Below are 11,548 nucleotides of genomic sequence, written 5' to 3'. Positions count from 1 at the left end.
CGTCGCGTTGATTGGCGACGCCCGTGACGGTGGTGGGCGTTCACCACCGTGGCGTGGGGTTCGCCCTGTGACACAATTATAATAACTTTGTGTTGGGTCCGGGGAAGTTTGTAAACCTAACAAATCCTCTGGTACCCCACAGGTCCTCGCTGTTAGGTCTTTTCGAGCGGTGCCTGCTTGGAGCGATCTCAAATGATTCCCGCGATGTGACCCTTAACTGGGCTCTGCAGCTTCGGCAGCCGCCGCCCTAGCCGTCGCCTTGGGAGTTTTCGTCTTTGCTCTCCGCCGCGGAGGAGCGGCTATAAAGTTTGTGCACCAGTCTCGCGCAGTGATCATTACGGGCCTTCGTTTGGGGTCGGGAGTGGGAGTAGCGGCGTTGGAGTTGTACATTTGCTGCGTTTTCATGAAATCCTGCGGAGTGTCGCTAGCTACTGCCGCCACAGTTTCCGGAGATGAGGAAAAGAAAATGGCGGCCGGAAAAGCGATCGGCGAGAGCGAGGAGAGGTCTACCAACCAGTCTGACAGCAGAGGAGAGGGAGGCGCTTGGAGGACTGGACAGGTACGACCAACCGTTCCCGAGTGGGTCTTTTCCCGAAACAGCTTACACTATTCCCTGAGGAGGCAGGAAGCTGCGGGTGGGGCGGGCACTTTGGCTCGGCGCTGTCAGAGCCTAGGCCTCGGGGTCGGGAAGGAACGGGTTAGTGGTGTTTATGGGTGGTTTATGGGTGGCGCGTATGTCTTCCCACCGCAGCCTCTTCGGGTTCGTGAGGTTTCACGAAGATGGAGCCAGGACGAAAACCCTGTTGGACAAGGTAAGTTAACTGCGGATCTAAGGGCCGACGTGGGCTTTCTGGCCGATACTCCACGGCCCAGCATCCTGGGTACTGGCCAGCGCTTATTGTGGTCACGAGTCAATGGCCAAGCAGCTTCGGCAGACTCTTTCCTTCCTTTGCTCTTTCTCTCACTCCAGTTATACCTTTCTCGCTCCCTTCCGAAACCATCTTGAAAGAAGTCGAGACGAGACGCTATGCTTTGGAGCAGAGCTCAACTGTGTCGATATCATTGCTTATTAATTGAATATTGGTTCTAAATCAGTATAAAATAAGTGTCAATATTGAACATGTGTAGAATTTTCAAAATTTGAGGTTTATTTGCTTCTGTGTTTTTTCCTTTTGTGAGGTCTAATAGTAATCGCACGTTGTAGGCTTAATTTCGGAATGGAGTTAAATTATACTTGAAGGCGGTGGAGTTTGCTTTGGAGTTTTACCTATATCCTGATTGCAGTATGTGTTGTTTGAAGTTACATGATTTGTTTGCTTTTTTTGGTGTAGCCACACAAATATTAGTTATTGCGATTTTGGGAATGTGATTTTTTTCATAACAGCAGTTTCTTGTGGTTCGAGAGAATAGAGGAGGATTTGCGATATTGCCCCCCCCCCCGCCCCCTTTTTTTTTTTGCATGGACGGGCAAATGGAATGGAATGGGTAATGGAACAGGTCTCCAGCATAGCAGGGGACAACTCTGCCTGCTAAGCCGCCTTGCCTCCCCAGTCCCTTTTTATTTATGTGAAAAGTTGTTGGCAGTATCATTTAGTTAATGGCTGCTCCTTTTGGCCAAGATGGTGGGAAAGAGTGGGATGAGATATGAAGGGGGAGCTTTGGTCAGGATGGTGATATAAACAGGGAAATAAATAGGCAGTAGAATAGAACTTTGAGTTATCTTGCTCAGTAGGATGGATGGTTCTTAAAATTAACCACAGCTATTTAAAAGAAGAGTCTTTGCGCCATTTTCATACTTGGAAACAACATTCATTAACTACGTATGTGTTTATCAACCTGTAGCACATTAATTACCCACCTTTGAGTTATTGAAATCTTGGTCTCTGTTTCAGTTTATATCTCCTCACCCAGTCTGTTTAAATTCCCCTAACCATGTTTGTGCACTGATTTTTCTGTCCCTGTAGATTTTTTAGATGTTTGTTAAGTGGAATCACTCTGTATATTTTGTCTGACATCTTTTTTTTGGATTTCTTCATATTGTGCTGCAATTCTTGATTGCTTCTTTGTGAGTCTAAACGTACTTGCAAAATGTGTACTCCATGTCGATTGACATCATAAAAATCTCAAAATTGTTTGGATTAGTTCCTGAATTGAATGAATGAGTGGGAATCCTGGTTAAGGAAACATTAAGCTATTTAGTTTCTCAGAATGGTTAATATGCAAGGCTAGATGAAACAATTTCTGATATGCTGGGTTCATATGCTGATATGTTGGGTTCTTTCCATTTCACAGTTCTTATTCTGGGAAAGTCTTAAACTGACTTTTATGTGCAAGTGTTGGTTCAGATGATCTATATCTGAGGGTTTACAGGGATGAATAACTCCTGGGATTTCCTTTTTAGTGATGATTTTACCGTAAGATAAACTTAATCTGCACCATGTTAAGTAAAACATTTTTCTTTTCTTTTTTTTTTTTTTTTTATCAGGATGAGAAGAACAGGCTTCTCTGGGGACATTTTTCTTTTTAAACAAACCTACTTATAATCACATTTTCAGAAATTCTTTGTCCTTTTATAATATTGGGCTTTTGTAATTTTATTCATATTTATATTTTTCTCCTATAAGCCTGTTTATAGGTATTAAGGAATGAAATCTTTGCCTTATCAAGCTTTTAAAAGTTTAAGACATCGTAAATCTTTCTAAGTTCATGTGTTTTCTCTGATAGTAAGGGTGCTTTATCTCAGTGGCTGGTTTTTCTTGTTCTATGAATTTTTGTTTTTAACATTTATATTAGAAACATGATAATAGACCTTTTCATTCCAAATGTGATTTTTGTAGTATTGCCATTTTTTTGTGTGGTGTTTGGAATTTTGGATTAAAAAATATATTCATAATGGTAATTATTTTTTAATAGTATTAAAATATAGAATGTAAAAAAGTAGTGGTTTCTTAATCAGTTCTTGAACCTCAGTTTTGCAGTTGAATGCATGCTTAATTTAGCACTTAACTTTAATATATATTTCCATTAAAGTGTGGTTTTAAGTATCTAGGGACAACATTTTAAGATACATTAATTATGGTGACAGTGTATTTTTGAGAGGATTCTTTACTTTAGCATGGAGAGTTGAGTTAAAATAACATTACTAATTTAACATTTCTTTAATAGACTAGAGGCCTGGAGAATGGAACTATTGCTAAAATACCCATAGCTGCCGTTGTTTTTTTTGAAGTGTTTCTGTTCATTTTGAAGCTTTTATGTGTATGTGCGTGTGATCCAATTAATCCTTAACACTTAAGGGAAGTTATAGTAGGTAAACTTTTTAAGTAGAAAATGTGGAAGTTGGTAATTTAATTTTGGGGGAGTTTAAAATCTGTGTTTTTCTAGAGATGATTTGCTTGCACATAAAATTCTGGGGGAAAAAACTATGAAAATAGTTCTACATGTTGAATTTTATAATCCCCAAAGATAATCCCTAATGTTTATTAAAGAAGGATCTAACCCACCAAGTCCAAAGTTATCTGGATACCAGAGACTGAATCTAACCAAAGTGGGCCCACCTGACATATGCAGTAGCTTAAACTTTAACATACAAGTCATCTGTACCTCGTTCTGCCATTTTCTTAAATGTGTTCTGACTAAATGTGTTATCAGTCTGTGCGTGCTCAATAATTAGATAATTTGCGATTATAGCATTTTGGGGCCACTTTGCTCATTGTCCCTGCCCATCTTTTTCTCAAATACAACTGTCTGAATTACTGCAGTTCAGGGAGAAAGAATTTGGAGGCATAGGCTATCGGCTCTCCGACTACTGAGTAATAAATTCTCTGAAAAGTTGGTCTCAGGAATTGGTTATTGAGTTCATTGGGCAAAAGAATCCATGGACTTTAACCAGAAATGTGGACAATACTGTTTTGAAATGAGGTATCCAGAGAATTAAGAAAATACTACTAGATTCCCCAACAGTTCATGAATTATGGTCTTACTTATATTAGTGAAAGTTATTGACATGTCTTTTGAACTGATTAAAGGCTCACTTATGATTGCTTTATCCTTACTGGAGTATAGACTGTACACTTTATTTCAATGTTAAATTTCCTGAACTTGATAACTGTACTTTAGATTTTGACATTAGTGTTTTAAGGAGATATTCATGGAAACATTGAGTGTTCAAGTAGTATGATACCAACAGCTTACTCTCGGATGTTTAGACAATAGACAGACACATGGATGGATAGATAGGATTATATAGAAAGTAAGGCAGAATGTGAAAAGTGGTGAACCTGGATTGAGTATTTTGAAATTCTTTGGATTTACTTACTTGTTTATTTATTTTTGGCATTCACAGGCTCCAGGAAACAATTTGAATTGGTTTTAGTTTACTTTTGCAGTCGTTATGTGAATTTGAAGTTATTGCATAATAAAAAAAGAAGTGAAAACCAAACCAAAACAAACAAGAAGAAATTAGTTGTTTGAGTAATGAGTAGAAAACAGATGAGAAATTAAATATATAATTTTGATATTTTGGTAGGATTCTATAATAGAACGTGATGTGCAGTTACTTTATTGGGACTGTTGTCCTGAAAGTGTGATACTACCATGGTCATAAAAATTGGAAGACTTATTCAAAATGTTTGAGTATATGGACACCATTCAGGAGGCATAGAAGTTAATTTTCTTCAAGAATTTTGTTTATGTATGCTTTTGTATTTTTTGTCGTGAGTATATATACCCATAAGTGATAAAAGCCTCATAAGCCTCCCTGCAGAAAGTAATGGAGAATTTGAAAGTAATTTCATAAACAGATTTTATTGTCTGTACCTAGAATTTACATATGAAATATTAATTTTCCAGTATCTAAAATTCATGATTTAATTGTGGTATTTATAATCTTTTTCCCACCTCCTTGTTAATACTTACATTATTAGTCTTGAATGCTTGTGTCTGTCTATATTGTTTATATATTAGGAGAAAATTTGTTTTCAGGAACTACTAGTTTGAAAGGTTTAGGTTATTAAACTTATTTCATATCAGAATGAAAATTAAACAACTTCTTGTTTGACTTTTACTGTATTTGATTGATTAAATTGATTCATGTTTTTTGAACATCTCTGTTGCTTAAGCGTCTCTATCAAGTCCTGGGCAACTAGTGAGTTCTGGCCTTTGCCCATCGTTTTGTATGGAGGTGAATACACTATATGATCAGATGATGTAGAAAGTGAAATCAGTGATTAAGGTATGTCCAGAGTGCTTTGTGCTTCTGAATGATGAAGCAGTTAAAAATGTAAGCCCATTTTATTATGGGTGTTTAAAAATATGCAAAAGAATGGAAAGTGGCTTAATAAACTGTATCTCAAACTATTGCCGAAATTTCAGATGGTTAATTTTGGTTGAGTAGTGGACTGTGCTAAGGAAACAGCACATCAGTGTGGCCTCTGGGCTTGGTTATAAACATGAGTAGGTGTTTTCAAGGTACAGTAAGAGGGAAAGGGAGGGCAGAGGATTAACTATGAAGTTGCACTTGAAGAATTAACAATTGAGGATTGTTAACATACTTTTGCAGTGGAAGGAGTGACTGAACGTGTGATGAGAACATAAATTTTGGAAAGCCCTTACTGGTTAGGGTAATGAATGTGAAAAAGATTGAGTGGAGTGGAGGATCAAGGAACTTACTTGTGAAGAATTGGGCATTAGATAGGCAGAGCTTTATCTTTAATGAAATTCTGTTTCTTCCATCTGTTAGATAGGTAATGTGTGTTATCTTTATAATGTCTGTTTCCTCGTTTTGGAAATATAGAAGATTTCCAAGTTGGAAATATAAAAGATTTACTGCGGAATTTGCTTTAGAACAACTTTATTGAGAAATTATTTACTTAGTGTAAAAATCACCTTTGTAATTAAATTTACGATTGTGACCAGCATTACAACTCCAAATTTAGAACACTTTCATTGCATAGAATAGTTTATCTGCATTTTGTAGTCATCCCCTGCCCTAAACAATCACTCATTTGCTTTCTGTCTTTGTACTTATAATTTTTAGAAATTCTGTGAATATAATTGTATATTTAGGTAGCCTTATTTATCTGCTTCAGCATAATGTTTTGTTTGAAGTTCTGATTTATTGCATATGTTAGTACTTCATTATTATTCATTGCTGAATATATTACAGCTATTATAATTTAATGGTTGACTATTTGAATCACTTCTAGTTTTGATTTATGAATTATGTTAAGAATGTTCCTGTACAAATAAAAAAATTAATTTCAAACTTACAGGACAGTTGCAAAAATGGTATAAATCTCATTCAGCGAATTCCGACTTACTCGATGATCCTACCTACCGAGACCCACCAGTTTGAACATTCTGCTGCTTTGACTGTGTCTGGTTATCTTCTCAGTGAGTGCAGTTTGCATGCTTAATATTCAAAGCAGAAAAGGAGAAAGTGTCATCATTGTCATTTCAGTAGGAGAACATAACTGAAAGGAGGGGAGGCAGACTGTCACTGCAGTCCTAAAATTGTAAGCCCAAAGGAAAGGAGACAAATTATCTTTCAACAGCAGTATCTAGTGGATATGATTTACAAATGTCCAGCTTGAGGCTGGTTAATGGCTGACTTCATTAGCATTAGGGCCTTTGCCCTGAAAAAAAAATGACAAGATAAAGGGTTAGCAGCTCTTAAAGTCCCAAAGAAACATGACAAGGTTTTTCACACTCGTTTCAGGTGTCAGGGCAGCTGAATTATAGTTTAGAGATTTTAGGTATTCCCTGTCTACTCCAGTATCCCCGAAAGCAAAAAGGAATATGGTTCAGTAATCAAAATCATCCCTTAAATTCTAATTTCTTGGTTACAATTCCCTTCTCTCACTTGATAATTATCTTTCAATATTGAGGGATATCTGGGTGATGATTCTTTCAGTGCTTTAAGGCTGAAAAGGGGCAAAGGGATTATTAAGGGGCAAAGGGATGAAATGATGAGACCAGGTGTTATTGGAGAGTCTCCCATCTCTTGGTTTCAGACCTTCTCTGGCATTGTAACCATCTGAAGGTTTCCGGTCTCTGAAAAACAAATTTAAGTGAAATTTTGTAAAGCCTAGGATATCTTTCAGGGTTTCCAGAAACACTGTTGGTTGGGTTTTGACATATTGTGACAGTTTACAATATCTGGCTGAAACTTGTAGAATAGCAGCCTCCAGAATGACCTCTCAACTTGATTTGAGTCTCTTAGCCATTGAAACTCAATTTCTTTGTCCCTGTTTGGTCAGCTAATCCATGATGCCAGGCCCAGGCTCATCTTTGAAATTTAGGATCTCACGATGCTAGGGTCAGTTATATCCTGTGATGCCAGGGCCAGTTATGTTTCACACTGCCAGTGCCAGACTTACCCCTCTGGAAATTATGTCCCATGTTGGAGGAAAGCTCAGAGAGACCACATTAACGAACTGCAGAGATTTTCTGGAGATGGCTTTTAGGTGTCAGTCATTTTGTAGGTTCAGTTTATTAATACAGAAATAAGTTTCATAAGGGCGAGCCTGAACATTGAGGCCTTGGCTTATTAAATTGGGAACTCCTCTTGCTTAAGAAAATGTCGAGAATTCCCCAGGTGAAGAAGTTTAATAGTTCTGTTTTTCTCAGTCCCGGACTGAGAAAACGCTTTTTCATTTTCTGCCCCAAATATTCTGAAATGCATCATTGCATAATATTAGCTTTTACAGAACATTAAGATTTTCTTCCTTATTCCAGGTTCTCCAGCACATAAATGTGAATTAGTTTATTTAATTGACTAAGCAGATTAAATTATATAGTGTAAATTTTGGATAAAGTAAACATTTTTCTTTTTGTCTCACGTTAAAGTTGAAGCTTTTAAACATAGACAGTATTTTCTTTACCTTGTATATTGATGTGTCTTATTTTATTTTATTTTTTTTAAATACCAAAAAATGAAAAGCAAATGCACATATTCCTATTTTAATCATTCCGTTCTACATATATAATCAGTAATTCACAATATCATCATAGAATAGTTGCAAATTCATCATCATAATCATTTCTTTGAACATTTGCATCTGTTCAGAAAAAGGAATAAAATGGTAAAAAAATGTATACATACCATACCCCTTACCCCTCCCTTTCATTGATCATCAGCATTTCAAACTAAATTTATTTTAACATTTGTTGCCCCTATTATTTATTTTTATTCCACATGTTCTACTCATTTGTTGACAAGGTAGGTAAAAGGAGCATCAGACACAAGGTTTTCACAATCATGCAGTCACATTGTGAAAGCTGTATCATTATTCAGTCATCTTCAAGATACATGGCTACTGGAACACAGCTGCACATTTTCAGGCAGTTTACTCCAGCCTCTCCATTACAACTTGAATAATGAGGGGATATCTACTTAATGCTTAAGAATAACCTCCAGGATAACCTTTCGACTCTGTTTGGAATCTCTAAGCCATTGACACTTTTTCTCGTTTCACTCTTCCCCCTTTTGGTCAAGAAGGTTTTCCCAGGTCCCTGATACTGAGTCTCAGTTTATTCTAGGGCTTTCTCTAATCCCTTGATGCTGAGTCTCAACTCATTCCAGGAATTCTGTCCCACGTTGCCAGGAAGGTCTGCACCCCTGGGAGTCATGTCCCACGTAGACAGGGTGAGGGGTGATGAGTTTGCTTGTTGTGTTGGCTGGAGAGAGAGGCCACATCTAAACAGCAAGAGGCTCTCTTGGGGGTGACTATTGTCCACACTGCTTGTGAGAATATCAGGAATTCAGCTTGGGGAAGTTGAATTTCTCCCCATTCTCACCGTTCCCTGAAGGCGACTTTGCAAATACTTTTCCACTCAGTGATCAAATCACTCTGGGATTTATTGGGGCATCACTCTGGACAAACCAACAAAATCTCATGTTGTACTCAAGGTTCTATGTACTTAGGGTGTTCAGTTAAGCTATCTACGTGAGTTATATTAGGAACTGCAGTAGTCAGAATAAAAATTTTGTGTCAAATAAACTTTTTTTGCTTTAGTCTCACACAGAAGGTGAAATTTTAAAATACTAACTACCATCTATTTTCAGCACCCTGCAGAAGTGGCATTCCTTTGTTCTTCCTCATGCAGAGACATTTTTTAAATTTGTACATTTAGTCACTATCATTTTACACTGTAGGCATTCCTAGATTATACCATCTCAATCTTAATTGTCTATCTTTCTTTCTGATTTTATTTGTGTCCCCAGCCCTCCTCCTCTGTCGTTCTCGTTTTGCCCCCAGCCCTCCTCCCTCTGATTCGCTATCATTCTGCTTCATTCAGTGTTTTAACATTACTGTATTACAGTTAGGTAGTATTGTGCTGCCCGTCTCTGAGTTTTTGTATTCAGTCCTTTTGCACAATCTGTATCTTTTCAGCTCCAATTATCCAATATCTTAGCCTATTTCTATCTCCTCGTGGTCTCTGTTACCAATGAAATATTCCAAGTTTATTCACTAATATCAGTTTATATCAGTGAGACCATACAGTATTTGTCCTTTTGTTTCTGGCTAATCTCACTCAGCATAATGTCCTTAAGGTCCATCCATGTTGTTACGTAGCTCATAACTTTATTCTCTCTTACAGCTGCATAATATTCCATCAGTGTATATACCACAGTTTGTTTAGCCTTTCTTCTGTTGGTGGACATTTTGGCTGTTTCCATTTCTTTGTAATTGTAAATAATGCTGCTATAAACATTGGTGTACAAATGTCCGTTTGTGTCCTTGCCCTTATGTCCTTTGAATAGATATGGCAATTCTGTATTCAGCTTTGTGCAAACTGCCTTCCACAGCGGTTGCACCATTTGACATTCCCACCAACAGTGGGTAAGTGTGCCTCTTTCTCCACATCCTCTCCAGCACTTGTCATTTTCTGTTTTATTGATAATGGCCGTTTTGGTGGGTGTGAGATGATATCTCATTGTGGTTTTGATTTGCATTTCTCTAATGGCCAGGGACGTTGAGCATCTCTTCATGTGCCTTTTGGCCATTTGTATTTCCTCTTCTGGGAAGTGTCTATTCAAGTCTTTTTCCCATTTTGTAATTGGATTGGCTGTCTTTTTGTTGTTGAGTTGAACAATCTCTTTATAAATTTTGGATACTAGATCTTTATCTGATATGTTGTTTCCAAATGTTGTGTATGGAAACACTACAGATTTTTGAGTGTTGATCTTATACCCTGCCACTCTGCAGTACTCGTTTATTTGCTCTAGTAGTTTTGCTGTGGATTTCTCAGGGTTTTCGACATATAGTATCATATCATCGGCAAACAGTGAGAGTTTTACTTCTTCCTTTCCAATTTTGATACCTTGTATTTCTTTTTCATGTCTAGTTGCTCTGACGAAAACTTCAAGCACAATGTTAAATAACAGCAGTGATAGTGCCATCCTTTTCTTGTTACTGGTTTAGGGGGAAAGTTTTCAGTTTTTCCCCATTGAGGATGATATCAACTGTGGGTTTTTCAGATATTCCCTTTATCATGTTAAGGAAGTTCCCTTCTATTCCTATTGTTTGAAGTGTTTTCAACCGGAAAGGATGTTGAATTTTGTGAAATGCCTTTTCTGCATCAATCGAGATGGTCATGTGATTTTCCACTTTGATTTGTTGATATAGTTTATGACATTAATTGATTTTCTTATGTTGAAGCATCCTCGCATACCTGGGATGAATCCTGCTTGGTCATAATGTATAATTCTTTTAATGTGTTGCTGGATTCGATTTGCTAGAATTTTGTTGAGGATTTTTGCATCTATATTCATGAGAGAAATTGGGCTATAGCTTTCTTTTTTTGTGTTACCTTTGTCTGACTTTGGTATGAGGGTGATGTTGGCTTTGTAGAATGAGTTAGGTAGCTTTCCCTTCTCTTCAGTTTTTTTGAAGAGTTTCAGCATTATTGGTACTAATTCTTTCTGGAACGTTTGGTAGAATTAACCTGTGAAGCCATCTGGTCCTGGACTTTTCCTTTTAGGGAGCTTTTTAATGACTGATTCGGTTTCTTTACTTGTGATTGGTTTGTTGAGGTCATCTATTTCTTCTCGAGTCAAAGTTGGTTGTTCATGACTTTCTAGGAAGTTGTCCATTTCATCTATATTGTTGTATTTGTTAACATAAAGTTGTTATAGTGTCCTGTCATTACTTCCTTTATTTCTGTGGTGTCAATTATTATGTGTCCTTTTCCATTTCTGATCTTATTTATTTGCATCCTCTCTCTTCTTTTTGTCATTCTTGCTAAGGGTCCATCAGTCTTATTAATTTTCTCATAAAATCAGCTTCTGGTTTTGTTGATTTTCTCAGTTGTTTTCATGTTCTCAATGTCATTTATTTCTGTTCTAATCTTCTTTATTTTTTTCCTTTTGCTTGCTTTGGGGTTATTTGCTGTTCTTTTCCTACTTCTATCAAGTGGACAGTTAATTCCTCGATTTTTGCCCTTTCTTCTTTTTTGATATAGGCATTTAGGGCAATAAATTTCCCTCTTAGCACTGCCTTAGATGCGTCCCATAGGTTTTGGTATGTTGTGTTTTCATTTTCAT

The 11,548-nt window shown here is 37.2% G+C and overlaps 1 protein-coding gene across 16 annotated transcripts in view; it reads left to right on the top strand.

The window, feature by feature from the left end:
* The window catches only part of LOC143672566 (lysine-specific demethylase 6A-like), a 403,500-nt gene continuing 391,952 nt past the window's right edge, over positions 1–11,548 (top strand). For 8 of the 16 annotated variants that reach the window (XM_077147165.1, XM_077147163.1, XM_077147159.1 and 5 more), the window contains exons 1-3: positions 2–559; positions 749–812; positions 6,273–6,393. In XM_077147165.1, coding sequence (XP_077003280.1) covers positions 453–559; positions 749–812; positions 6,273–6,393 — 292 coding nt within the window. In that variant the 5' untranslated portion in view covers positions 2–452. Of the gene's footprint in view, positions 560–748; positions 813–6,272; positions 6,394–11,548 lie in introns of all 16 variants that reach the window. The other 8 variants (XM_077147168.1, XM_077147161.1, XM_077147157.1 and 5 more) reach the window with 6 other exon arrangements.

Source organism: Tamandua tetradactyla, chromosome Y, assembly GCF_023851605.1.
Source record: "Tamandua tetradactyla isolate mTamTet1 chromosome Y, mTamTet1.pri, whole genome shotgun sequence".
NCBI classification, from domain to species: Eukaryota; Metazoa; Chordata; class Mammalia; order Pilosa; family Myrmecophagidae; genus Tamandua; species Tamandua tetradactyla.
The sequence above is the reverse complement of the archived record's forward strand: the minus strand, read 5'-3'. Positions and strand labels throughout refer to the sequence as shown.